At 47.3% G+C, this 23,411-nt stretch overlaps 3 protein-coding genes across 6 annotated transcripts; 2 read left to right on the top strand and 1 right to left on the bottom strand.

Moving 5' to 3' along the window:
- Positions 1-2,508: 2,508 nt before the first annotated feature.
- Positions 2,509-7,184, top strand: ZNF513 (zinc finger protein 513). 4 transcript variants are annotated; one of them, XM_063299605.1, is made up of 4 exons: positions 2,509-2,703; positions 3,091-3,240; positions 3,620-4,269; positions 4,716-7,184. In XM_063299605.1, the coding sequence occupies exons 1-4, from the start codon at positions 2,516-2,518 to the stop codon at positions 5,366-5,368; spliced, it is 1,641 nt and encodes a 546-aa protein (XP_063155675.1). In that variant the 5' UTR covers positions 2,509-2,515; the 3' UTR covers positions 5,369-7,184. The 4 variants fall into 4 exon arrangements, with proteins under 4 accessions (XP_063155675.1, XP_063155700.1, XP_063155683.1 ...); XM_063299630.1 differs by having other exon boundaries at positions 3,620-4,050; XM_063299621.1 differs by having other exon boundaries at positions 2,535-2,703; positions 3,688-4,269.
- Positions 6,082-11,383, bottom strand: SNX17 (sorting nexin 17). The gene is made up of 15 exons (XM_063299641.1): positions 11,202-11,383; positions 9,839-9,913; positions 9,515-9,632; positions 9,172-9,236; positions 8,983-9,093; positions 8,648-8,738; positions 8,422-8,509; positions 8,237-8,306; positions 8,048-8,140; positions 7,707-7,910; positions 7,364-7,486; positions 6,957-7,034; positions 6,754-6,828; positions 6,629-6,670; positions 6,082-6,534 (listed from the first exon to the last, which is right to left on the bottom strand). Exons 1-15 carry the CDS (start codon positions 11,265-11,267, stop codon positions 6,415-6,417), a joined length of 1,419 nt encoding a protein of 472 aa, XP_063155711.1. The 5' UTR covers positions 11,268-11,383; the 3' UTR covers positions 6,082-6,414.
- A 1,204-nt stretch (positions 11,384-12,587) lies between these two features.
- On the top strand, positions 12,588-21,299 carry EIF2B4 (eukaryotic translation initiation factor 2B subunit delta). The gene is made up of 12 exons (XM_063299653.1): positions 12,588-12,678; positions 12,796-12,940; positions 13,142-13,345; positions 13,429-13,511; positions 14,812-14,903; positions 15,458-15,572; positions 17,640-17,716; positions 17,807-17,909; positions 18,407-18,534; positions 19,373-19,550; positions 19,885-20,065; positions 20,868-21,299. The coding sequence occupies exons 1-12, from the start codon at positions 12,637-12,639 to the stop codon at positions 21,065-21,067; spliced, it is 1,548 nt and encodes a 515-aa protein (XP_063155723.1). The 5' UTR covers positions 12,588-12,636; the 3' UTR covers positions 21,068-21,299.
- Positions 21,300-23,411: the final 2,112 nt, after the last annotated feature.

The following is a 23,411-nucleotide window of genomic DNA, read 5'->3' on the forward strand; positions in this document are numbered from 1 at the left end:
AGGGACAGATCCTCCTGGAGATGATCTATCTATCTGTTTGCTAAGAGTAGACACCTGCTTGATGGCACATAATCAATTAGAGGTATACTCCTTATGAAACAAAGGATTGGAAAGTGGCCAACATACCATTACTTTTTAAGAAGCAATCTGGAAGGAAGGAGTCTTGTTTTATAAAAACCGATTAGCTTGATGTGTGATCTGGATAAACACAGTTTTATAAAAGTTAGTTGATTATATATATTAAATGCTTAAGAGAAATTAACATAGCAGCTTCTGTAAAAATAATATTTGGGTATGCTTGGACAAAATCAACTAGCATGTAGATAGGGGATGATATAATAAAGGGGATTTCAATTTTCTTCACATTGTGGAACCTGTTAGTTAAAAAAAAATTGAGAACCCGTGATCAATAAGCAAAGCTGTAGTGATTAAAAAATGGCTGTATTTCAAGAAAAAAAAAATTGCGCATAGTCTCTCAAGAAACCCCATCAAGTTCTCATGGAACCTTAGGGTTCCACAGAACCTAGTTTGAAAAAACCTGATTTAGTAGACATTTAGTAATCATTGACAAAGACATTCCCCAAAGTTTCCTGAGAAAATATACCAAATTGAAAGAGACAAGAAGTCCTCTTCTGGCCTCATCATTCAATAAAGAACTGAAACCAGGAACTAGCTTTTTCACAGTGGAGTCCCCAAAACAAAGTAATTGTTCCATTTTATTCTTTGAACAGTCCTCACCTTGAATACTGTGCCTACTTTGAGGATTTAGATAATTTGGAACAGCTTCAGAAAGGGCCAAAGGGATGGTAAGGGGACAAGAAACTAAAACTTGTGAAGGAAGATTGAAGGAGCTGGGTGTGTTGAGCTATGAGAAAAGACAACTGAGGCAGGGACATGATAATAATCTTCTGATACCTGAAGAAATGGCACATAGAAGAAGGTCAGGACCTGTTTTCCCTTGTTTCAGAGCCTAGGCAGGGAATAATAAATTCAAGTTAAAGGCAGATTCTGACTGAATGTTAGAAAAACTCTCCTAACAGTAAGCGCAGTTGGAGAGTAGAACCAAAGACTCAGAGAGCTGGCATGCTCCTTTGTTGCATGCATCTGTTGGGATGGTTTAATTTGGATTCCTGCACTGGACTTGGTGACCTAAATATGCTCTTTCAACCCTATGATTGTTTGGTCTAATGCCTCTAAAGAGGGTTGCTTTTTAATTTATTCAGAAATTATCTGAAATCAGGGGTGAACAGGTGGCATCTTTCTGAAACTGTCAAAACATTTTAGTTGGTTTTTTAAAAAAAGGAATAGTGAAGAGCTCCAAAGGAGCATTGTAAACTAGGGAAATTGCTGTTAATATAGAAATATGCAAAAAAAGTAATGGGAGGGGAACCCCTTCACATAGATACCCTGGTATTTGTGCTCCTGACTGACTAGCAAACCAAATTCCCCTATTGGAAGCCATTACTGAGGTAATGTAAAGTAAAACTATTGGCAGTTTGTCTATAACGAGACCATACCTGGCGGTGTTACAGAAGTGTACAGGATTATATTTGGCACCATGAAAGTTGAAAAGGAAAGTGTTTTTTTCCTTCATAATTCTAAAACTCAGACTTCTGTAAAACTGAATTATAATTTCCAGCTTCAGAGACAATGCAACTCTGAATACAGAGGACTGGGGAAAATATTAAAAGTGCTTTTCACTGCCTCAGCTGTTTGTAAGCTTCCCAAAGACATCTGGAAGCAGAATCTTCAAACAGATTGCTTGTCCTTGACGGAGGGGCTGTTATGTTCTACGTGTTCCATTCTATAGTTCATTTTGTCCTCTGCTGTTGTCTCCACTTTATAATTGGGTCCACCTTAGCCAGAAAGTAGCAGTGGTGACAGTGCTGCAAAGCAAAGCTATCTGCTCATTTTCAGCTTACTGTTTATATTCAGTAGGAATATAAATGTAATAATGCTTGCTTTGCTTTTTTAAAAATGGCCAGTGCCCACGAAGGAGGTGTCACTGAAATGATTAGGGGTTTTCGGTTTGCTTGTTTAATTTAGAGGCATTCCTCAGGCTACATTAAGAATACAGTTCCATGCTTTCATTTAAAAAAAGTATTAGGCTCATAAAACAATACTTTTCTTGAGAGATATTAATATGTTCTTTTTTTATTATTTGAACATCTGGGCAGGCAGGACCCAGACCGTGCCACTCATCACAGATTTGCTGAAAATCTTCCAAAAACAATGTGGCAGCATGAAGATAGCACTATCCAATGAACGCAGACAGTAATTCGAAATAAACGCCCAATTAAGCTGCAGTTATTTGTAGAACCAATTGTCGCATCTTCGCAGGAGTCTCGGAAGCTAGGAACCGTTAGGAAGGATCTAATCAGTCCAAATCTATGGTCATGCTTCTTGAGGCCTTTCTTCCCCTTTGTAGTTCAGAAGAAGAAACTCCAATTCCCGTCATGCAATACGGGAGGGACCGGAGCCGGAAGTGCTGGCTATTCTGCCGTCCGCCCCGCGGATGGGCGGGAGCGCCGGAGTAGCGGCGGCTGTCGGGGCGTCGCGAAGGAAGAGACGGCTGCACCGGTGGCAATCCAGGCCGAGCGGCCCGGAGAGGGGAAGGTGTCCAGGGCTGGAGCCGCTCCCATCCCCCGGTGCTGTGGGGCAAGATGCCCCGCCGGAAGCAGCGCCACCCACAGCCCGTCAAAGGTCAGCGCCGGGTTGCCGGGCTCACCCTGGAGATGCTGCCGCATCTCCGTCTGCCCTGTTCGGGTCTGGGTGGCGGGGGCTTCTGCTGCAAGTCTCTCTGTCTGCCCCATGGCTCCGGCCTGTTGGGGTGTTGGGCGATTGGCTGTCGACCCCTGGTCTAATGTGACCGCTTGTGCTGGGGAAAGGGGAGGAGTCCCGCCGCTTTGAGTCCTTCCTCGTCTGATGGGTTGGCTCTGGCCAGAATTAGGGCAACTAATTCGCCCTCCCCTTCGAAAGAAAGGCAGGGCGACACCGTTGGGGTGTCTGGGCTGGCGCCAGCAGTCTCTGTGGAGCATTAGCGGGGAACCCCGATTCTAATGGGGCCGCATCCTGCTCTGTCTATTGCAGTGGACGTTCCTGGTGCTCCGGCCGAGCCGTCAAGAGAGGAGAGCCCGGCGCCGCAAGCCAGCTTCCTCTTAAAGCAAGAGCTGTCCCTGTCCCTGGAGGACGAGGAGGACAGCAGTGCCCCAATTCTGGCCTTCGAAAAGGACTCAGAAGGTGGGTTCAGGTCCTCGCTAGGCAGATTGGAATAAGGGATGTAAGATGGGTTTTTCGGCGAGGGCGGGGACTTGGATCTAGGAAAAGGAAGGGCCTCTTGGATCCTCCCATTTGAATTGCCAGGAATTGAATTTAGTCAGCGGGTCCAGTATGCAAAGCTAGCACAAGTCTTTCCCCCATCTTCATACCTTCCAGTACTGTTTGGGTGTTGTTGTTCTGAATGGGAAAGTGGGGTGCTAGTACCAGGGGGAGCATCCCCAGGAGAGGGGCCTGTAGCCAATAGAAAGTATTGTAAATGTGGCAACAACTTTAGTTATGAGGAAAGGGATCCTGGAATTTAGCCTCCCCTACACATGGTAACCCCCTATTGTACCAGCAGGCGAGGGAGAGGACAAAGTGAGGATTCCCACAGCTGCCCACCTGATGTCCCCTCCTTGTGTGCTGCAGACTCCCTCGGGGGGACACCTGGACTGCCAGCTTACACGCTGAGTGACGAGGATCTCCCATCTCTGTGCCAGGCCCAGGACGAAGATGGAGAGAATGAAGGGCCGGGTCGGGCTTGCCAGCACTGTGGCCTGCCTAGTCCTGGTTCTACTCCCTGCTGCCCCTCTGAAGTAGGGGATGAGGAAGGCTCCCCTAAGGGGCGTGTAGTCTTTTCCTGCCAACTATGCCCCTTCGCCTCACACTACTCCAGCCACCTCAAGCGGCACATGAAGACTCACAATGGCGAGAAACCTTACCGCTGTCCACATTGCCCGTATGCCTCAGCTCAGCTGGTTAACCTGACACGCCATTTGCGAACCCACACTGGTGAGAAGCCCTACCACTGCCCCACCTGCCCCTTCGCTTGCAGCAGCCTTGGCAACCTCAAGAGACACCAGCGGGTCCATGGCCAGGAACGTCCTGTGCGCTGTAGCTCCTGCAGCTGCCACTGTGTCCAGGGGAATTCCCTACAGCATCACAGCGCGGGGATCCAGGGGGAGTCGGAGGCAGAAATGGAGGGACCACCCATTGCAGATCAGGAGACAGGTACATGATGGAAACAGCAGGGCAGAATTCACAGCCTTGCAAAGGGAGGGAATATACATAAACTCTCAGTGGGGGGCAAAGGGACAAAGTCCACAAATCTTGATATACCGAAAGCTGTCTGGAGCTTTTGGAGTCTAGCAGAGTTGAGGATCTGCAGCCTGGTAGAAAGGCTATTTGTGTCTCCCACGTTGGAATGAATTTATTAGCCTAAACCAGAGCATGGAATTTGTGTGCCAAGGTGGACTGACCCTTCTTCTCTAGGGGTTGGTTGTCTCTCATCATAACAGCAGTATTCGACAATGGGCTTATAGTACATCGAGAGTTAAGGATAGAGGACTCTGCAAACTGATAGGGGGCTACATAAGGCAGTGAAGGAAGCAGGTTATATATGGTTCCAGCAATATCTGTTTAAGACATTTCTGCTTATTACTGTTTTTCTTCCACAGAGCCACCACCATTGCTGCCTAGTTCCCCATTCCTGCAGGCGGAAGACTCTAACACAGTTCTTCCTGAGCTGCTCTTCCCGTTCACGTGCAGGGCATGTGGATTGGTGCTACAAGCTGATGAAGGCTTGGGTGAGCCGGTGTGTGGGCGTTGCAGCCTGGCAGCGCTGGGGGCTGAACCAGCCTCACCAAAAGGCTTCTCCTGCCAATTATGCCCTTTTATTACCACCTATCCTAACCACCTGGCCCGCCATATGAAGACACACAGTGGAGAGAAGCCCTTTGCCTGTGCTCTCTGCCCATATGCCTCAGCCCACCTGGACAACCTCAAACGGCACCAGCGGGTGCACACTGGTGAGAAGCCCTACAAGTGCCCCCTATGCCCTTATGCCTGTGGCAATCTTGCCAACCTCAAACGCCACGGACGCATCCATTCGGGGGACAAGCCTTTCCGCTGCCGTCTCTGCCCGTATTCATGCAACCAGAGCATGAACCTCAAGCGCCACATGCTGAGGCACACAGGCGAAAAGCCCTTTCAGTGCCGCATCTGCCCCTACACTACTGGCCACTGGGACAATTACAAGCGTCACCAGAAGGTGCACGGGCAGGGCCTGGTGGAGGAAGGAGGGCCTGGCCCAGACAGTAGCCTGACCTAATATTGAAAGACTCCTTGGGCTTCTGAGCTCTCGTTATAGTTGCCTGCTGTCAAGCCTGTGTAAAAGATTGACTGGGATGCGCAGGAGGAGGAGCTGTATGTACCTGCAGGAGCGGCAGCACCCCCTTGCTTTTAAGAAAGGGTGCTTTCCTTTGCTGAAAAGCACCTCAGGGCCATGCCCTGTCCATTGCTTCTGTGCATAGGAAGAAAAAGGCATCTGCTCTGCAGACCATTCTCTGAAATTTACTCTGTGGGACAGCTGAAGCCTGCAGAGAAGAGCTCCTTTGTCCTCTTTTGTCCTTTTTGTGCCTCCCTTCTCTAGTCCTTTAATTGTGGTTGCTGCTTGAATCTGTGTAATTTATATGGTGTATTAATGCATTAAACTGTTTTCTTATCTGGCTTTATTTGGGCTGGCAAGAGCAGCTGGAGACTAACTGGCAAACCTGATCACACTGCAGTTGTGCTGCTGCTGAACTGGCCTGTGTGAGCATGTTTACAGTAGGCGTATGATCTCTTTTCACTATCTTCTTTTCAGCGGGAGAGAAAAGGAGATAACCTGGTTTCAGTAATGTGGCCTCCACCGTGTCCATAACAGCTACCTTATCATTTTTGCTTGGGCACGCAGCTCTAGTGCCAAGGGGTAGCAAATGCCCTCATGTCTAGAGGAGCAGGAACTTGGGGAACTGGATGCCATAGAGAGAAGGGCTCACAGGATTTATTTCCAATCATGATTTATTTAATCATTGTCACAAACATTTGTTAATGTTCAAATGTAAACAGCAGGTAGATAAACAAGATTACAAGCCTAGCGGTTATAGTTAAAAGTCTACAGTGAGCATCAAGAGTTGTGTATGCTCTTTGTGCAAATGTCCACTCTACCCTAGTTTGGCATGTATGAAGCTGAAGCTACTAGCCAGCTCTGCAAATTGCCTCTGCAAGCAGAGACTCTGGCGAAGGACACACAGCCAGCTAGGGCTGAGGCACACCGAGATCAACCCACAAGCAGGTCATACATTCCACAAAGATGTTTTGGGCAAAGCAGGGCACTTAAAGGTCCTCATCGCCGATGCCCTCAAAGGCATAGTTGCCGTGGAAATCATTCGCGCCAATGTCATTTGAAGAGCTGGAATGGCTGATGGCCCGTAAGCTGACAGAGCCCAGTTTGCTCTGGGTAAGGGAGAGAAGAGGTGCAGATTAGCAAGAGCCATGGTAGATCATATGAATTTTTCCGCAGGGAGGGATAAGAAGAATAATTACTCACCGAGACTTTCATAATAGGGTCCCTACTACCATCAGGGGAATCCTAGCAAGACACACAGGTATGTCAAAGGGAGAAAGACCAATTGAAGGGAAAAGGAAGAAGCAGAGATGACAGGATCTACTTACCAAAAGAGGAGGGGATTTCACTGCTTGCTGGCTGTCTGAACGCTGTAAAGCTCCAATGGTTCGTCTGCGGAACATCTATGAAAGAAGAGAGAGGTATCAAGGTGCTTGGAAGCACCTATCCTAACATACTGCTTTTGTAGATGACCAGGAAAGACATCTGACCTAGCCATCTCCACCAAAGGGATAAGAAGCCTGAGTCTCACCTTACGTATGCTCCCTCCAGACTTCTTCACCATCAGCTCATCCACCATGGACTGCAAGCAGATGCTCAACATTATAGCCTAAGAAATAAGAAAGAGAAAAGTTCTTACTTCTCTGCAGTATTATCCCAACTGGTGCAGACTTGATTTTGTAAACTTAGGATAGGAAAAAACAAATTTGATACTGGAGTTATGATTGGGGAGCGAATAATAAAATTGAGCTTGTTTCCATTTGTGATATTCAAAGTGCATTATTTGTAAGGAGACCTGATTAGATAAGTAAAGGAATCTGCATAGAGTGGGGTACTGGATCAGAAACCCATGCAATTTACTGGTTTCAAACTTTCAAAATGCAAGAAGAGCTCATCCAGGAGTATAATCCCACCCCCCAAACACCCGTGGTTGCCTACCTGTGGGCTGGTGATGGTGACCCACTGCAGCCGGTCCTTGCTCATCAGATACTCAAAAGCTAGTTCCAACTTCACCTCTGGTTTGCCAGAAGTTGTGCCCGATGTCCCATTGTGCACAGGGACCTAAAAAAGAGCAACCTGATGGTTGCTTATTAGTGTAGCACTGGGAGGGGGATGTTAAGGCTAGAAGACTCTTGGTTTGCATGCAAGGCTCAAGGCTCCTTCTCCAGCCTCTAAGAAATTCCCAGACAGATGGAAGACAGAGAAAAAGTACTCCCCCTCAAAGCAGAACAGGCCATCCTCAACAAGGCAGAGACATGGTCTGATTCGTGCGTTCACTCACCGAGGAAGTAACTCGCCAACAACGCATTCGTGTCACTTTGAAACTCCCTTCCTTGATCTGGTCATTGGGCAGCTTGACCTGGAAATTCAGTTCACTATTGCCTGCCCCCACAATGACATGACAGCCTTTCTCAGGAAAATCCGTAATGCAGGGGTCAAATTTCAGATAGCCGTAATACTTGAGGGTTTGTGCCAAGCGGATGAACTGTAACGAAGGAGAGATCGTTCACATGGAAGCCTGTGACCTTTGGCTGTATGAATTCCATTCATTTGGGTTACCTGTGAAGAAAAGGTGGTGTGGACTGGCTTGCACAGCATAGGCAAAGGAAAATGGAAACCTACCTCTTTTTTAGAGACCTTTTCCTGTAAAGATTTAAGCTGACGGTGCTGCTCCTTATTGGCAAGGATCCAGCCCCGCTCAATATCTGCAACTGTCTGAGGAAACAGAAACGGGAAGGTAACGAAGGGGGTGCTGCTGCTTGCCTGCCCGCCTCCCATCTTCCTCCCTGTCACTCAAACTTAGTGCCTGACCTGGGCGTATAGCAGGTTCAGTCCTACCCGCTGCTCCATGACATCGTCATCAAAGGCAGAGTCCCAGTAGCTGGGGTAGAGGAAGAGGAAAGAGATGGCAGAGGCAAGCCATTAATGGGTCTTCGCTCAACTGTTATTTAGCTGGGATTAGTTATATTGATTCCTACCCTTTGCACATCTTTTACCTCTTGCGCAGCAGGATCTTGTATTCAGGGTTGCGGAGGCTGGTGACCGATACGTAAGGAAGCTCAAATTCCTGCAACTTCCGGATGACTGAAAAAGATGACAGTTCAGAGCCAACCGTGCAGCATGCCTCAACTCATCCCTCCATGCGCACACATGCACCCGCCCTTCCTGGCAGGCCGGCCGGTTTTTCACAGCCATTATAGCAAATGCAGCAAGTTAACTCACAGGAAAATGCTCCGTCCTTGGCTTCCCGCACAAGGAAGAGATGGAAGTACCCAATCAAGTCCTCCGGCAAGTCCAGCTTCAAGGCCACAGCCTATAAACAATGGAAAGATAAGAGCCACCAGATGCGTTAAGAGGGAAAGGCTGCATTAGATATTGCCACTACAGTGGGACTTCTTTGGCACAGCCCACTGGTCCTTGAAAAAATGCAATGTCACCTAGAGTCTTACTATAAAAAAGGCAGAGAAAGTGCCTGATTATTATGTATATAATCTCTCCTCCAGTCCTTCCTCAATATGAGCCAGGCGTATATATTCTTATTTCTGGGAAGGCCTCACCTCCAGAACGTCCTCTGTTTGGTCTGAGGTGAGAATTGTGACTTTCACCTTCTGCCCATTGGATAACAGCACATCCAGCTGCACCTCCTCAGTTGGGATCTGCTGGGTCTCCTGAAAGTACACAGGACTCCAGTCAGATTTTCTCCATTTGGCATATATCCTGCACTCTGCATTCACCCACCTCCTTACCTGCTGGGCTTTACGTAGAAAGCTATTGAAGATCTCACTACCTCCGAGCAAGGGGTCCTGTCGTACTGTGGGTTGACAATAGAAGGTACTATCAGCTTTTTAAAAAAATACTTGTGGTTTTAATATTTTTATTGTAAATAGATGTTGTTTTATCTCTTGGTTGTGAGCCACCAAGAGTTTGGTACAAGATGGGTGGCGATATAAAAAATTTTAAATAAAGAAACAGAAGGCACTATCAGTCTTTTGCCTCTCCTCCAGCCAAAGCTCGTTCCCTGTGCATAAAGAACATCTTCCTAAAAATGCACGCATATTCCTTTTCCTTGATTTGCCCAACAAGACTTACCTGCTTGCATATATTTCTCTAGCTGCTCCCGCCGCTGTTCTACTTCCACTGGGGTGAGGGTGAAGATCTTCTTTGGGGGGAAGGCTGGTACCACATTAGCTCCATATTCCTTCCTTAGCTGCAGAAAGAAAAGCAGAGTTCATCTTCAGGCAGCAGAATCCCCTGTTCTGCTACTTACCAGAATTTTGGTAGTGAGCTATATATAACCATTCTGAATTCAAAAAGCAACCCCACTCTAGGTGCAAGGCTTTCAGTAGAATCTTGCTAGCCTTCCAAGGATGAGCAAGTCTAGCAATTCCTTACATACATGCCTCCACACCTTACCTGTTCGTGCAAACCAAGCAGCTGGCTGTATCGCACCTGGCAGTGCAGAACACCATTCACATGGATGCTATAGGCCTGTTGGGGACAGAAGGAAAAGGTATTGTTAGGGAATGTTTACGAGAAAGCCCTCAAGTTGTCCCACTCCCAGAGCCACACTGAGGAAACAGTATTCTCTGGTATGAATATCAAAGCAATAATTCCATAACCACCTGAAGATTCAAGGAAGGAACACGTCTTCTACTAAGCTAAGAATTCACAAATCCCTTTCTGGTCCGTAAGAGGCAATTACATGGCACCAACACTACTCCCCTTCATTTTTATAAAGAGTGATTGCCTAGAATAAGAAAGAGGTGGGAGCACTGAAACAAAAACAGCCTTTTAGTTCATCCACAATCCAAGGCAGAGAAAGCTTTCGCAGAAGCTATAAATCTTAGTTACTGAGCATCGAGACCTGAAATGAGTATTGCCTTTCCATAACATTCAAAAACTGAATTTTGTAACCAAGGTTTGATGACATGGTTAACTGCAAGCCTAAGTTAAAAAGATGAGTACCAGGAGGGTAAGATGCATGAGCCTATTTATTGAGCTCTATAGCTTTGCACCTTATTCAAACCCAACCGAAACAAAAGGTGAAGTGCACCTACAATGAAGGGATATCTGTGCTTGTTCCTGGACTTAGTACCCAGGAGTGGTTATAGAAGCCATAATTCACAGAAGCAAGCGAGACATCTTTCCCATGCTGAAAAACTGACGACAGCAAAAGTGTCTCTTCTTAAAAATAGGGCTTATGATGCTTTCTCCGAAACACCCAAAGCCTTTTTGCCAGGAAAAAAAAAGTCAGTCAAGGCAAGACCCTCTACTGAAAGAAGTGCTCCTGAGTGTCAAAAGAGCGCCTCTACTCCCCCTTCCTTTTTCTCCATGTTAGGGCCTTTGCGTCCCCCTTGGGGCATCCTAAATCTTATACATTAGAGTCTGAGTGGAAAGAGAGACTGGGATCTGGGTCGTGGCTGCCCCACAGCTGGCAGCCACAACTTCCCGGGGCCCAGCCTGGCGCCTGCTGCATCTCGCTTCAAGACTCAAGACGGAGGAGAGACAGACTGAGGCTAGTTTGCAGAGGAAAGGCGAAACCACCCATTCCAACCGGGCGCTCTTCCCACCCCTCCGCCCACTCCGGGCCTCCTAGAGATCCCGAAGGCGCCTACAATTGCTGCAGAGAAGCAGTCCCGGGGACGCCCGAAAGGCACCAGAGCGGGTTGCCCAGGGCGTAGTCGGACTTCGATGCTCCCTCATTTTAGGGGTTAATCTCAATGGGGGAGGGAGTCCGGGGAACTCTGCGCCCCGCCTCCAGAGGCTTGACACTCGCCACATAGGCCGCAGTGTTGCCGCCATCCCCGGCGCGGGTCTCAGTCTCGGGGATGGAGAAGTGCATGGCCGCTTCCACCTCCGTCTGCTGCTGCTGTCGTCGCCGCTACCTCCGGCTCAGGCCGGAACTGGGCTCGGACGCAGCCGCCATCTTGCGGGCGGAGAGAGGGAGGGAAGCACCACTGTGGGCGGAACGGAAGGAGGAGGGAACGAGAAGACTCGTCGCTCCCTCTTCCTCGCAGGCCGTCCCCCGGCCCTACCTGTGGATGGTCTGACCCAGGAAAGACCAAGTGCTGGCCAGAGAGAGAGTATTGAAAGCGAAGTTCTGGCAACCCCTTTAAAGATGCCCCAGTCTGGCCCGGCTCATTTTTACCTCGACCGCTCGGAACCCCCAAACTGGGAATAAGAGCTGAACCGCCCCCGCAACACCCAAAGGCAGCTTGTAGCATGTACAAGTAAAGAGATACAAGCACGCCAGGGGGCGGTACTGGCCGCTAAGAATTCCCGGAGCCCGCTTTACCCCACGGCCGGGCAGGATATCTGGGGTCGCCAGCTGCCACCTTTCCCTCTCAGCTGGACGTAATACGCTGTCCGTCCAGCGAGGCGGGTTAGCAGCGTAAAGAACGAAGCCTCCATTTGGGACGGACTGATTCGGACAGGGCTACCGGCTTGCAAAAACCCAGAAGAAACGTGCTGCGAAATAACGGTCGTCCGGGTTTTTGCAGCCCGGATCTGGTTTCCTTATTTTTGACGCCTATACGTGGTAGCCAGGGTAGCAGCTACTGTCGACCGCGAGAGTGTTGCAGCTGCAATAAGGAATATTGCAGGAGCCGACAGGTCTCTTCGTCTCATCTCCATAGCTTCCGCCTGAGAGCTCGGGTGACCAGGGCGGGTAACTGCACCACACACCGAAGAGGCTAACGGCGTCGGGATGGTGGCTTGTTCAGCAAATCGTAGGAATTCAGCCTGTGTCTTTCTTACTACGTTGTGGGGACCAACAACGTATAATAGGGTTCGCTTGGTATTGCATAATAGGCGAACACAGCCATTGTGATTTATTAGCCCGAGTGTTTGCGTAGCGTGTGGAGCGAGGCAATGGCTTGCCTGCCCATCCTTCTCCGCATCGCAGCAGCAGACTCGCCTGCGCAAACCCTTCAGTTTGCGGACACCCACGCAGCATGCTGCCTCCCGCGCCGCGCTCCCGAGTCGTTTTTCTTCCAGCCCACCGGACAAAGGGGCGGGTGGCTCTTCGGTCCCTTGCCCAATCAGCGGGCAAACCCTCCTCCGCGTCCTCCGTGAGACCACAGCTAAGCTACCTGGGCGCCCGGGACCGTGGAAGAAAGGCGAGATGGTTCCTGACGATCCCGCTTTGAGCAGCAGGGGGCGCTGCCGCCGCCGCTTTCCCGTGAGGTCAGGGCGGAGCCAACCGAGTGGCGATGGCGGAGCCGGGGAGCCGCGAGGCCCCGGAGCGGAGCCAGGTACTTGGGGAAGGGGGCGCGCTGTGGGATCGGATGAGAATCGGGCTGGAGGCAGGTTACGTGGAGACGGCGGCTACCGCTTCCCCCCTCGTTACTATCTCCTTTTCTTCCGTGCAGGCGCCTGACGCGGAGGACAAGTTGCAGCTCCGAAAAAAGAAGCAGCAGAAGAAAAGGCGCCGCGAGGCGGAGAAGGAGCACAGGCTGCCCCCCAACGCGCTCGCCCACCCCGGTCCCACGCCTGCTGGGCAGCAGCCTCCTCCAGGTTGTAGAGGGGCGAGGAAAGAGGGCTGGGTTGTTGGGCTTCGGGGCTGTGCCCAGAAGCGTCTCTCGTTTCTTTTCTTCGCGGTCTGAGCTGCAGAGGGAGAAGCGGCGCCGGGGCTGCCTGGCGGAGTGGACGGCCGGAGGAAAACCAGCGCTGACCTCCGCGCAGCTCATCGTCTTCTCCCTCCTCCTTTGGGTCTAGGGCCGGAACCTTCCGCGCCGGGTCCCCCTGACAAAGCCTGTGGCGGCGAGCGCGCGGGCCCGGGCAAAAGCAAGGCTGAGCTGCGAGCTGAGCGCCGGGCCAAGCAGGAGGCTGATCGGGCATTGAAGCAAGCCCGGAAGGGTGAGTCGGGTCAAGGAGCCGTGCCTCCCAGGCCTCGGGTAGGACCCATTGAAGCCCAGCCAGGTAAGCCCTGTCCTGAAGGAGAAGCTGCTGGCGGTTGAGCTAGAAAGCTTCATCTTCTGAGCTTTGCCCACTTCTCTCCCCAGCAATCAAGAGGCTCCCAGAGCATGTGCAGGTGGATGATCCAGCTGCCCAAAAAAAGCTAGCCAAAAAGTTGGAGCGTCAGCAGGTATGACTCCACTCCCAGTAAGGCCTGGTGGCTGGACGAGGTGGAGGCAAGTAAGCTATAGAGTCATAGGTTGGGTTCACACAGCACCAGAGATTACAATTGGGTTGTGGTTCAGCGTGTTTGAGAACTCAGCGATTGTATGTTGCCTGAAACAGTTCACTCATGGTAAGTCATAATATGTTGTTACTAGTTCGGGCACCACATATTATGTGAAGCCAACAACTGTTTCTTTAGTCTGCTTTGAAGACTCAGAAGGGAGGTGCTGTTGAGAGCATTATGCCCAACCGCCCCTTTAGTGCAGAGAACCAGGTTAAAGCAGCCACACAAATACTATCTAACATCCTCAAAGCAAAGCCAGCTACTGACTCTCCCTCTGGTTCAGCCAACTGAGAGTGATCGCTGGGTTGCTTACAGCCTGTTTCTTAAGATTTAACTCTAGATTTTGTATTTGGTTGGAGGAGGCAATCCTGAAAAAATATGAAGAGTCGCTGGGACTTGGGCAACATATAAATTTAATAGATGATGACCATGAGGTTAGCACTACGGAAGTTGCCCCTACAAGCTTATTTCTTGATTGATTGATTTCAAGCATTTATATGGCCACCCACTCAACCAAATGTGGCTCTTTGTTTTGCTGCTTAGAGAAATAGTAGCCAGGCTTGATATGCTGGGAATGAAAGGCTCTCAGGCAGAGGCCAGAACTCATAGTATCCTCCACATTAGGACAGAATTGGGGCCTTTTTTCCCAGAAGATGCCTGAATTCTCTTGTTAGTTTTCCATTAACACACACTGTAACCCTCCACTTTCTTGCACATTGTGCACACTGTATGGTCTGGGGAGATACAAAAATGTTTACATTCCCTCCAGCTCCCCTATTTAAGAAGTAGCTGAGAATCTATAAAGAGGGAGCTGCTTTGTCAGGAACTGCTGAAGTCCAGGTTTATTGAGGCAGCCCCTCATTTTTCTCTCACCCTGCTTTTTTGAAGCTTTTCAGCTTCTTTCTGAAATTCCTGATCTTGGAATTTAACCATTATGGCTTCTAAGAAATGGTGTACTGGGCCCAAAGATCTGGGATGCTGCAAGAAATTTGCTTCATTTTGTTAACTGGTCTTGATTCAAGGATCTTACTTCAGAGAGGCATAACTACACTTGAAAAGCACTGCACAAATTAAAGTACTTATGGGGCAGGGGAACTCTGGATGAAAGATTCCTATTAAATGGCAGCTCACCACAGGTGGTGATGATATATGGTTGATTGATAGCCTTCCATGCTTAGCCTGGCTTTTTTTCTGTCTGCAGGTCCCTATGAGGCCAGATTATGGTGCCAAAGTCAGTCTCTTCTCCCACTTGCATCAGTACAGTCGCAAAGAGTTGCTGACACAACAGATGAGGTGGGCACCTGTGAACTGAGAGGGAAGCACTGAACCCAAAGGAGCTTTATCATGGCCCTTTGAAGCTTTCATAAGTGATGTTTGGAGGACATTTTCTAGGCTGTTCCTAGAGAAAAGAAGGAAGAATGGAGGTGACAAAACCAACAGCCATGGTTCTTCTCAGTGCAATTGGCCTGATTAGATCGGAGCCCCATTCCTGCTTCCCTGCCTTGGCAACTTCCTGCACTCAAATGCCACCCTAGTACAAGGTTTCAAGGCAAAGTAGAGCTTGCTTTGGTTAGACTTTATCTTCCCCATTTCTCCCTCTGAAAATGCAGAAAGGCACTCTTCATCTGTTCCAGTATCTATAGTCATCATTCTTACAGTATTATCCAAATCACCTCTTCTTTATGGCATTTCAAAAAAAAAGGAGAAAAATGAACAGGAGTACTATTTTCTTTCTTGAAAGTAACTTGTAGTTGGGCTTATGTATGGTAGATACTGCCCAAAGAGTGCCAGTTTTATTGGGAAGTATTGAGATGATATGTAATAACCCAGAATCCTTTCACCTGCAGCATCCCAGTCTCTACCATCCACCCTGCAGTGGTGCGTCTTGGCCTCCAGTACTCTCAGGGCATCATCAATGGCTCCAATGCTCGCTGCATTGAACTTCTAAAGGTTTTCAAGCAGGTACTGCTGAGGGAGGGAATTAGAAATATTGCTTAGATCAATCTGGATCTTTTCCCCTTGGGGAAACTGGTACTAAAATGGCAAATAAAGAGTCATGATAAAGCATGTGTGAAGCATCTTTCCCTTTCTTGGTCTACCTCATGTAGTGGACTATAAGGATAGTCTCCCTTGAGTCAAGTTCAACCCTTCTTGACTGCATGGTCACATGATGGCACAGACACCCCTATGGTGTCTTCTTGACAACAGTATCAAAGTATTGTCATAGCTAACTTCCAAGATTTTTTTTTTTACTACTCTGTTTAGTCTGCAGGCCTAGAATTACATAAAAGTACTGTTCAGTTCTTACCCTGCTTGGCTTTTTCAAGATCAGCTAAGATTGGCTTGGTGTGTACTGGATCACCCATCATAAATCAGAAGAGCTGTGCCAGGTCACATATCCCTGGAAACAAAAAACTTGAGCATAGATAGGTGACCTGGCATAGCTCTTCTAAATCAGGTGGAAATGTGAAGCCTACAAACTAAACACTGTCCCCAGTGCTCAGCAGTAGTGGAAGGCTTGCAGTCTCTGTTACTAGAAGTAATGCTAATGAATAATGGGATGGGTAGCTCTAGAGCAGCGTTTCTCAGCCTTGGCAACTTCAAGTTGTGTGGACTTCAACTCCCAGAATTCCTCAGCCAGCATGGAGCTGAAGTCCACCCATCTTAAAGTTGCCGAGGTTGAGAAACACTGCTGTAGAGTGGTTCGTTTGTTGCTTTAAAGGGAGGTACAGCATGGCAAAATGCTTTAATTTCTCTATGGTGCAGCCTAAGCCGTGACTAATTTACCAGTAGTATAGTTAGGATCTTTGTGTTCCAGAAATTGTCCTACATCAGTTGACCCTTTCTGTATCGTAAGATTTGCAATTGGAGGTACCTCCCTACTCGGGGGTGTTGAGAGAAAAAGTAAATATCCCTGAACAATTTATCAGAGTTTTAACTGCTCTGTCCTCCTTTTGAGACAAAGCCCTAGGCAGGCCCTGGAAAACGGGGCTTCTCTAAGCTCGGCAGCTTTGTTGTCGTTTTTGTTTCCATTATCCTGCAAGCAAACAGGCTGGGAAGGTTGCAATGACTAAGATCCTCCTCAACCCTGACTGTAAAACCTTAGGATTTTTTTCTGCACTCCTGCACATTTAAAAACAAATGCTAAGAAGTGATGCTCTCCCTCGCAACAACTGGAAAGGCTATTAAAAGGCCAATAGGCAACTAACTCAGTTATGCCCGATTGCACTCTGGCAGTACATGGAGGTGTGGGAATTAACACAGGAAATTGTGACTGAGCAGGAAACAGCTACTGGATATTATAGTATTTCAGTCCATTTTGGTTTACATCAGACTAACTTGGTTCATGAAACATAATATGGTATAGTTTGCTTAAACATGGTGTGCTGAATAGGCCACAACAGCCTGGCTTCACAGGTCATACTTAGCACATTGCAAACCACGTGCAGAGTGAACCTAGGCTATGTTGTCACCAAGACAAAGGTTGACCTTTTGAGAAATGAGCATGGTTAGATCAAAGTTGTACTGCCTCCAGTACTATCTAGAGATCCAAAAAACCCCAAGAGCTATTGATATTTCTAGTTATCTCAAAAAGGATTGGAAAATGTGAAAGCATGTTTAGTCTGCCCGTCTTATAATGCTAGCAGATTCATTCTGTGAAAACTGATTGGCCTGGAATTCCTGAGTAGGCAAATAATAGATTTCTTCACTCAGAAGAGCATGAATATACTAAACTTCGTGCCACAGGATGGGATGGTTGTAGGCTTAGCTGATTTTTAAAAATTTAATAAATTCTTAGAGAAGGAAGAGATCAATGGCTATATGCAGCTTCTCAGCTCTAGCATAACCTGTTTTGGTGGGATGCACAAATAATAGAGGATAGCAGTTACCTCCGTTGTCTTCAGATGGGCTTCCCACAGTAGCCTCTGACTGGCTATTATGGGAAAAAAATTAACAGATTGACCTGATCCTGCTGTAGGACTCCTGTTCATGTTGGGTTTTTAGCTTCCCCTTTATCCTGCCCTTCAGGTGATTAAGGACTATACCACTCCAGCCAACGAGGAACTCTCACGGGACCTGGTGAACAAGCTGAAACCCTACATCAGGTGACTGAGAACAAGGGATGGCCCTCTTTAGAGATCTGGAGCTGGGAAGGTGCCTCTGATGCTGAGCCTGAGCGTGCCTTTCTTCTGCAGCTTCCTGACCCAGTGCAGGCCCCTCTCTGCCAGCATGGGCAATGCTATCAAGTTTCTTAAGAAGGAGATCTCATCGCTCCCAGGGACCATGCGAGAAGAGAAGGTGAGTTCAAACTTGCAGGGATGCTGGAATGCTGGTTGAGATTCCGGAATGTAGCGTTCAGTCCAGGGTGTGCAGAGGGACAGCTTCTCTCTGCCACCTTGCTCCCTTTCCTGGGGATGTCATTGTAAGTTCAGGTTGGCATAGATCATTAGCCCTTCGTCCTTGGGAATGTGTTGCTCTTTTCAGTTGCTGCCCAAAAGTTTATCAAGGAAACTTTGCCAGGCTCAGTAGCACAGGGTGGGAAACCAAGGCTTTTTTTCTTTTTCTCCAAAGAAAGAGAATTCATCCTAGATATTGATCCAGCTTAGCTATTGTGGGAGGGAATAATTTATTTTTACTGACAATTTCAAAATAATAAAATAACAAAAAATAACATGCCCCTATCAAACAGTTATAGGAAGCTTATCCATTATATCAACTACAACAAAAGAATCCAGCAGAGCACAGTATACGGGGAGGGGACTGACCACACATGACCAACTGTCTCTTGGGAACAGGCCAAGCAGGTCCTTCAAGAGACAATTGACAAATTCAAGCGGGAGAAGATTTCTCTGGCAGCTGAAGCCATTTCCACATTTGCCTTTGAGAAGATCAACGACGGCGACGTCATCCTTGTCTATGGATGGTACGGAGTTTTGCTTGGGGCAGGGCAAAGAAAGACAAAATTCTTCTATCTGAATGATGCTCGTCAGAGTCTGAGCTGCTGCCTGGATGTGATATAGTGGGTGGGAGTGAAAAGAGAAAGGGCTCTGGCAGGCTTGCAAAACAAGGCAATACTGCTCTTGTGCAAAGTGGGTGATTGTAGCCAAGGCAGCAATACCAGAAAGAGTGATAGGCCTCCCTGGAAGCTTGGCTGGAATTCAAGACCATGCCTAGAAGATGGCATGCTGTGCTCACAGCAGTAAGCACAGTTCAGAACACTTTATCTGTAGAGCAGTGTTTCTCAACCTTGGCAACTCTAAGATGTGTGGACTTCAACTCCCAGAATTCCCCAGCCAGCATGCTGAAGTCCATCTTAAAGTTGCCAAGGTTGAGAAACACCGCTGTAGAGAGTAAGATGACTTTGACGGAGATATGCAGGAACTGTTACCTAGGCAAAGGGGGTTGAAACATTTTTTAAGCCCAGAATGAGCTAACATCAGAAGTGGCTTAGGTAGACACCTGCCTAATTCACTGAACTACAGAAAGCGGGAGGAGATGCAGCACAATCAGACCTGCAAGATGCTATTATTATAGATAGACTGAACAAAAGTAGTTTTAGCCTTCCTGTGGGGTTAGTTTCCTGATCTGGTCTACTGAGAAGGGCTGACATCACCTTATATTTGAGTTAAAGGAAGGGAGGAAGAGCCAGAGATCTCCAGCTCTGTGAGCAAAGGCATCTTGGGTTTCCAAAAGCTGGCCAGGTGAAATGTTGTCTGGGTTAGGTTCCTCACCTGTTACCTCTGCTCATGTTTGCTTGGCAGCTCTTCCCTGGTGAGCCACACACTCCGCGAGGCCCACGCCAATCACCGTGCCTTCCGGGTGGTGGTAGTGGACAGTCGGCCACGGCTAGAGGGCCGGGAGACACTGTGCCGCCTGGTGAAACTGGGAATCCGCTGCAGCTACGTGCTCATCAATGCCATCTCCTACGTATTGCCTGAGGTGGGAGCTTTAAAATGTGATACAGGGAGAGGAGTGTTGGTGGAGGAACTGAAAGGTGAATTCTGTGGCAGAATCTGGAGACTGAAGGGAGATTGTAGCAGGCCAGCAGGTTCCTAATTATTATTTATTAAATTTATATGCCGCCTGACTCATCATCCTTTCTTCCAGCCTCCACTTTATTGACCTGTGTCTTAACTAAGCTGGGGATTCTCTGGGAGTTCTTAATTATTGGGCTTGAAAGGGGATAGCATCAAGAACAGTGGGGATATTTTTAGTGAATAAAGGCTACAGATGGTTATAAAATAAGTGAATAGCTCTCGCTGTCTCTTGGCAGGTCTCCAAAGTGCTGTTGGGAGCTCACGCACTGTTAGCCAATGGGTCAGTGATGTCACGGATGGGCACGTCGCAAATCGCACTGCTTTCCAAGGCCTATAATGTACCTGTTCTAGTCTGCTGTGAGACCTACAAGTTCTGCGATCGGGTTCAGACCGACTCCTTTGTCTCCAACGAGCTCGGTATGTCATGTGGCAAGCCGCAGAAATATTTTTTGGATGACAGGCTTTATTACACAATGCTGCAAGTGCCAAAAATAAAAATTGGCCATTTTCAATTTTAAAATACTGAGTTCTCTGGAGAAGACAGATTTGGCTATCTCATGGAATGTTAGCTGTTTTTAATACAGATTCCTGGGGGTTAGTGGGTACTGTTATGTTGATTCTAATGTGTGGACTTACACTAATGAGAGGACAAAAATTGTCCCTGTGATGGGAAAAGCTTGCATAGAGAAGTCAGGCTATGATTTTCTGTTTTGTTTCGTGTCACTTTTATTCTCCAAGACCACTGAGAATTGGAGCACATGCTTACCTCACATCAACTTAATGGAATAGATTAGCTTAGGGGAGTGGCTAGCCCAGTGTTTCTCAACCTCAGCAGCTTTAAGATGCGTGGACTTCAACTCCCAGAATTCCCTAGCCTAGCCAGCCAGAGTTAAAGTTCACACATCTTTAAAACTGCTGAGGTTGAGAAACACTGGACTAGCCCATGATTAGTAGCTGGGCTTTGAAATATGTAGAAGAAACTTGAGAGAGATTGCAGTGCTGAAGTGCAGTAAGATATATGTTGCACTCACTGCTTCTCGATGCAAGAAGTTACAGAACCACAAACGCTGTAAGCAAGGTAAGTATCAGCATGTGCAGGAGGAAGTGACAGGAAACAGTGGCCTCAGGACTTGTCCAGCCTGGGGGAGGAACCTTGGCCCATGCTGCTTTGAGAAGGAACTACTGCTCTTCTAACTGACCCCTGTACCTGTGTCTGCAGATGATCCAGATGACCTGATTGGGTCAAAAGGAGAGAGGAGTCCACTATCCAACTGGCAGGAAAGCAAATCATTGCGCCTTCTCAATCTAGTCTATGATGTGACCCCTCTAGAGTTGGTGGATTTGGTTATTACAGAGCTGGGGATGATCCCTTGCACCTCTGTTCCTGTTGTTCTGCGTGTCAAGAATGTAGAGCAGTAATGTTGGGAGAGTGAATAAACCTGCATGTCCCTGCTCCATGCCTCTGTTTATATATGTCATCATGTCAACACCAGAGTGAAACAGGACTCCCAGCCCTGGGAGAATCAACTGATTTGATTCCTTGTCCAGGACTTAAGTAATTTTTGTTCAGCTGTTCTCTAGCCTCTTTGGGGCATTTTTGTTATCTATCCTATTGCTGCTGAAAATGAAGTCTTACTTATTATTGAACTTATCCCTGCCTTTCTGTTTATTCCAACACTCAGTTTAGAGGTAGACCTCCACTCTGGAATTTATGATGGTAGTTATCATGAGTGTCTTTGAACATGTGTGTATCTCCCTTTATCCTTGACTGCATTCTATGTTCAAGTAGACCTGAGACCCAGAACCTTTTTTTCTAGCAACAAACTAGTGAAATACCTCATTTTCTATACATTTCTTGCCACCCTGATCTGTTCAAAATCCCCTTGCACTGATCTGTGTTTTCTTACATGAGGCAGTTCTGAATTAGCTGAGTTGATGTCAGTGGATTCCATGGCACTAAGCCAAAATGTGACTTGTTTGGTTTGGGTTTAGAACAGTACGTGACCATAACCACTGAGATTTGCTAACCATGATTTATATTTATTTATATTTCAAATTTAGTCACTATCCATCTCAGAAGGCGACTCTAGGTGGTTTTTATTTTATACTTTAACATCTATGAGCCAAGCCAATTATTACTTAATTAGCAAGCCAAGTTTAAAATCAATATTGGCTTAATGTAATGTGCAAACCAAGCCAATGTGAGGACAGCTGGAAAACTGATACAATAGCTACAGTAACCTGCCTGCAAAATACAATGCCTCTGGCTCTCCCCTCACTCCCCTTTAGGTAAGCTGCTAGTCCCTGCCATCTAGAAGATGGACTAGCTGGACTCAGTGTCTCATTCTGATGACCCTAGAGGTACCTCTACTGAAGTGAATCAGTATCACATTTAAAATATTTCTTAGACTTTTGCCTCTAGATGTTTGGGGATTATAGCTTCTAGAATCCCCAAAGCATTGCTGTTGGTATCTGAAGAGTGAAAGCAGATATTTAAGAGTTCAGTTGCCTACTCTGCTCTCACTAATATGGGGCAAAATGACGCCAGGATATCCTACTGCTTCAGGTGGGGCGATAATTGTGCAGAAAGGGTTCGGTCACTCATGAAAACGCCTAACATTGATGAATAAAGGAATCCAGTAACAGGCCTAACATGGCCTAGCACTCTGGCCCCTAAATGTTTATTACATAACTTATACTCACTACATTCAATAGTCTCTAGGTATACCATTACAGTAAGAATCAAAAGCTGCAAACAACAGAATAAAAACAAATTAAAAGCTGAAGTTAACTGTAAAGATTAATTCAACAAAAGAGCACATCCTTGGTGTTTTCCAAAAGGCAAAATGTATTGGGGACGTACAACATTTGGGGCTTGGGGGTCATGCGATTTCAAACAGGAGTCGCAGAAAAGGCTGTTTCCTAGTTTAGTTTCCACCGTTCTACTATGGTCCGAGGGAAGGTTCAGGAGCAACCCACCCTCTTCTGATCTCATAGAATGAGCAGATGCCATTCAAGGAAGAGTTCCTGAAGTTTGAAAAACACTGATTTATATCCTGGCAAAGGTAATTTAAGGGAGTGATCAATGCCATTTTTGTCCCATAGAAGGATCAAGATAATCTGCTTCATCCAGGTTTTCAACCAATGTCCCGCAACCTCCAAAATCTTCCCTAAGTGGAAGGTTAAAGGCAGACGTTTTTCTATACGGCTGGATTAAGGGATCAGCTTCTTCAGGAAGAACTAAAACTACTGCCACTTCCTTCAAGGCAGAAAAGGCAGCCCACCCCCCACCCCCCACCCCCAGTGAAGCATTAACCATAGCTTGAATCCTGCCACGAAATAAAGATATGCCTGCTACTTGGGAAAAAGACTATGATGATGAGGCCATAGAAGACTGAGAGAAAATATTAAAGTGCACAAATATTCATTCACTAACAACAACAGTTCATACTGTCAGTTGGTTTTCCCAGTCTTAATGTATGACTGGATCACAGATCGAACAAAGAAAAATCGATGCCTTGGTGCTGGAGAACATTAGTTGAGAATGCCTTTGACCACGGGGTGGGGGGATCATTTAAAACTAGATGAAGCTGGAATGCTCAGTGGAAGCACTAAAACGTAAGCTGAAACTTAGACATCTTGGACAGATAAAGAGAAGCAAGAGTCGCTGAAGAAAATTCTGATGCTTGGAAAAACCGAAGCCAACAGAAAAAGAGGCTGAGAGCAAACCAGATGGCTAAAATACATCACTCATAGGACACGG

Source organism: Candoia aspera, chromosome 1 (assembly GCF_035149785.1).
Source record: "Candoia aspera isolate rCanAsp1 chromosome 1, rCanAsp1.hap2, whole genome shotgun sequence".
Classification (NCBI taxonomy): domain Eukaryota; kingdom Metazoa; phylum Chordata; class Lepidosauria; order Squamata; family Boidae; genus Candoia; species Candoia aspera.

What these genes read in the sequence shown, in the direction of transcription:
- EIF2B4 (XM_063299653.1), top strand. Translation starts at nt 12,637, where the DNA reads ATGGCGGAGCCGGGGAGCCGCGAGGCCCCGGAGCGGAGCCAG. An exon ending in TTCTAAAGGTTTTCAAGCAG is followed by an intron (nt 15,573 to 17,639) that starts GTACTGCTGAGG and finishes CCTGCCCTTCAG; the next exon opens with GTGATTAAGGACTATACCAC. An exon ending in AAGCTGAAACCCTACATCAG is followed by an intron (nt 17,717 to 17,806) that starts GTGACTGAGAAC and finishes TTTCTTCTGCAG; the next exon opens with CTTCCTGACCCAGTGCAGGC.
- ZNF513 (XM_063299605.1), top strand. Translation starts at nt 2,516, where the DNA reads ATGGGCGGGAGCGCCGGAGTAGCGGCGGCTGTCGGGGCGTCGCGAAGG. An exon ending in CCACCCACAGCCCGTCAAAG is followed by an intron (nt 2,704 to 3,090) that starts GTCAGCGCCGGG and finishes TGTCTATTGCAG; the next exon opens with TGGACGTTCCTGGTGCTCCG. An exon ending in CTTCGAAAAGGACTCAGAAG is followed by an intron (nt 3,241 to 3,619) that starts GTGGGTTCAGGT and finishes TTGTACCAGCAG; the next exon opens with GCGAGGGAGAGGACAAAGTG.
- SNX17 (XM_063299641.1), bottom strand. Translation starts at nt 11,267, where the DNA reads ATGCACTTCTCCATCCCCGAGACTGAGACCCGCGCCGGGGATGGCGGC. An exon ending in GTTGGCGAGTTACTTCCTCG is followed by an intron (nt 7,487 to 7,706) that starts GTGAGTGAACGC and finishes GCTCTTTTTTAG; the next exon opens with GTCCCTGTGCACAATGGGAC. An exon ending in TGAAATCCCCTCCTCTTTTG is followed by an intron (nt 6,671 to 6,753) that starts GTAAGTAGATCC and finishes GTGTCTTGCTAG; the next exon opens with GATTCCCCTGATGGTAGTAG.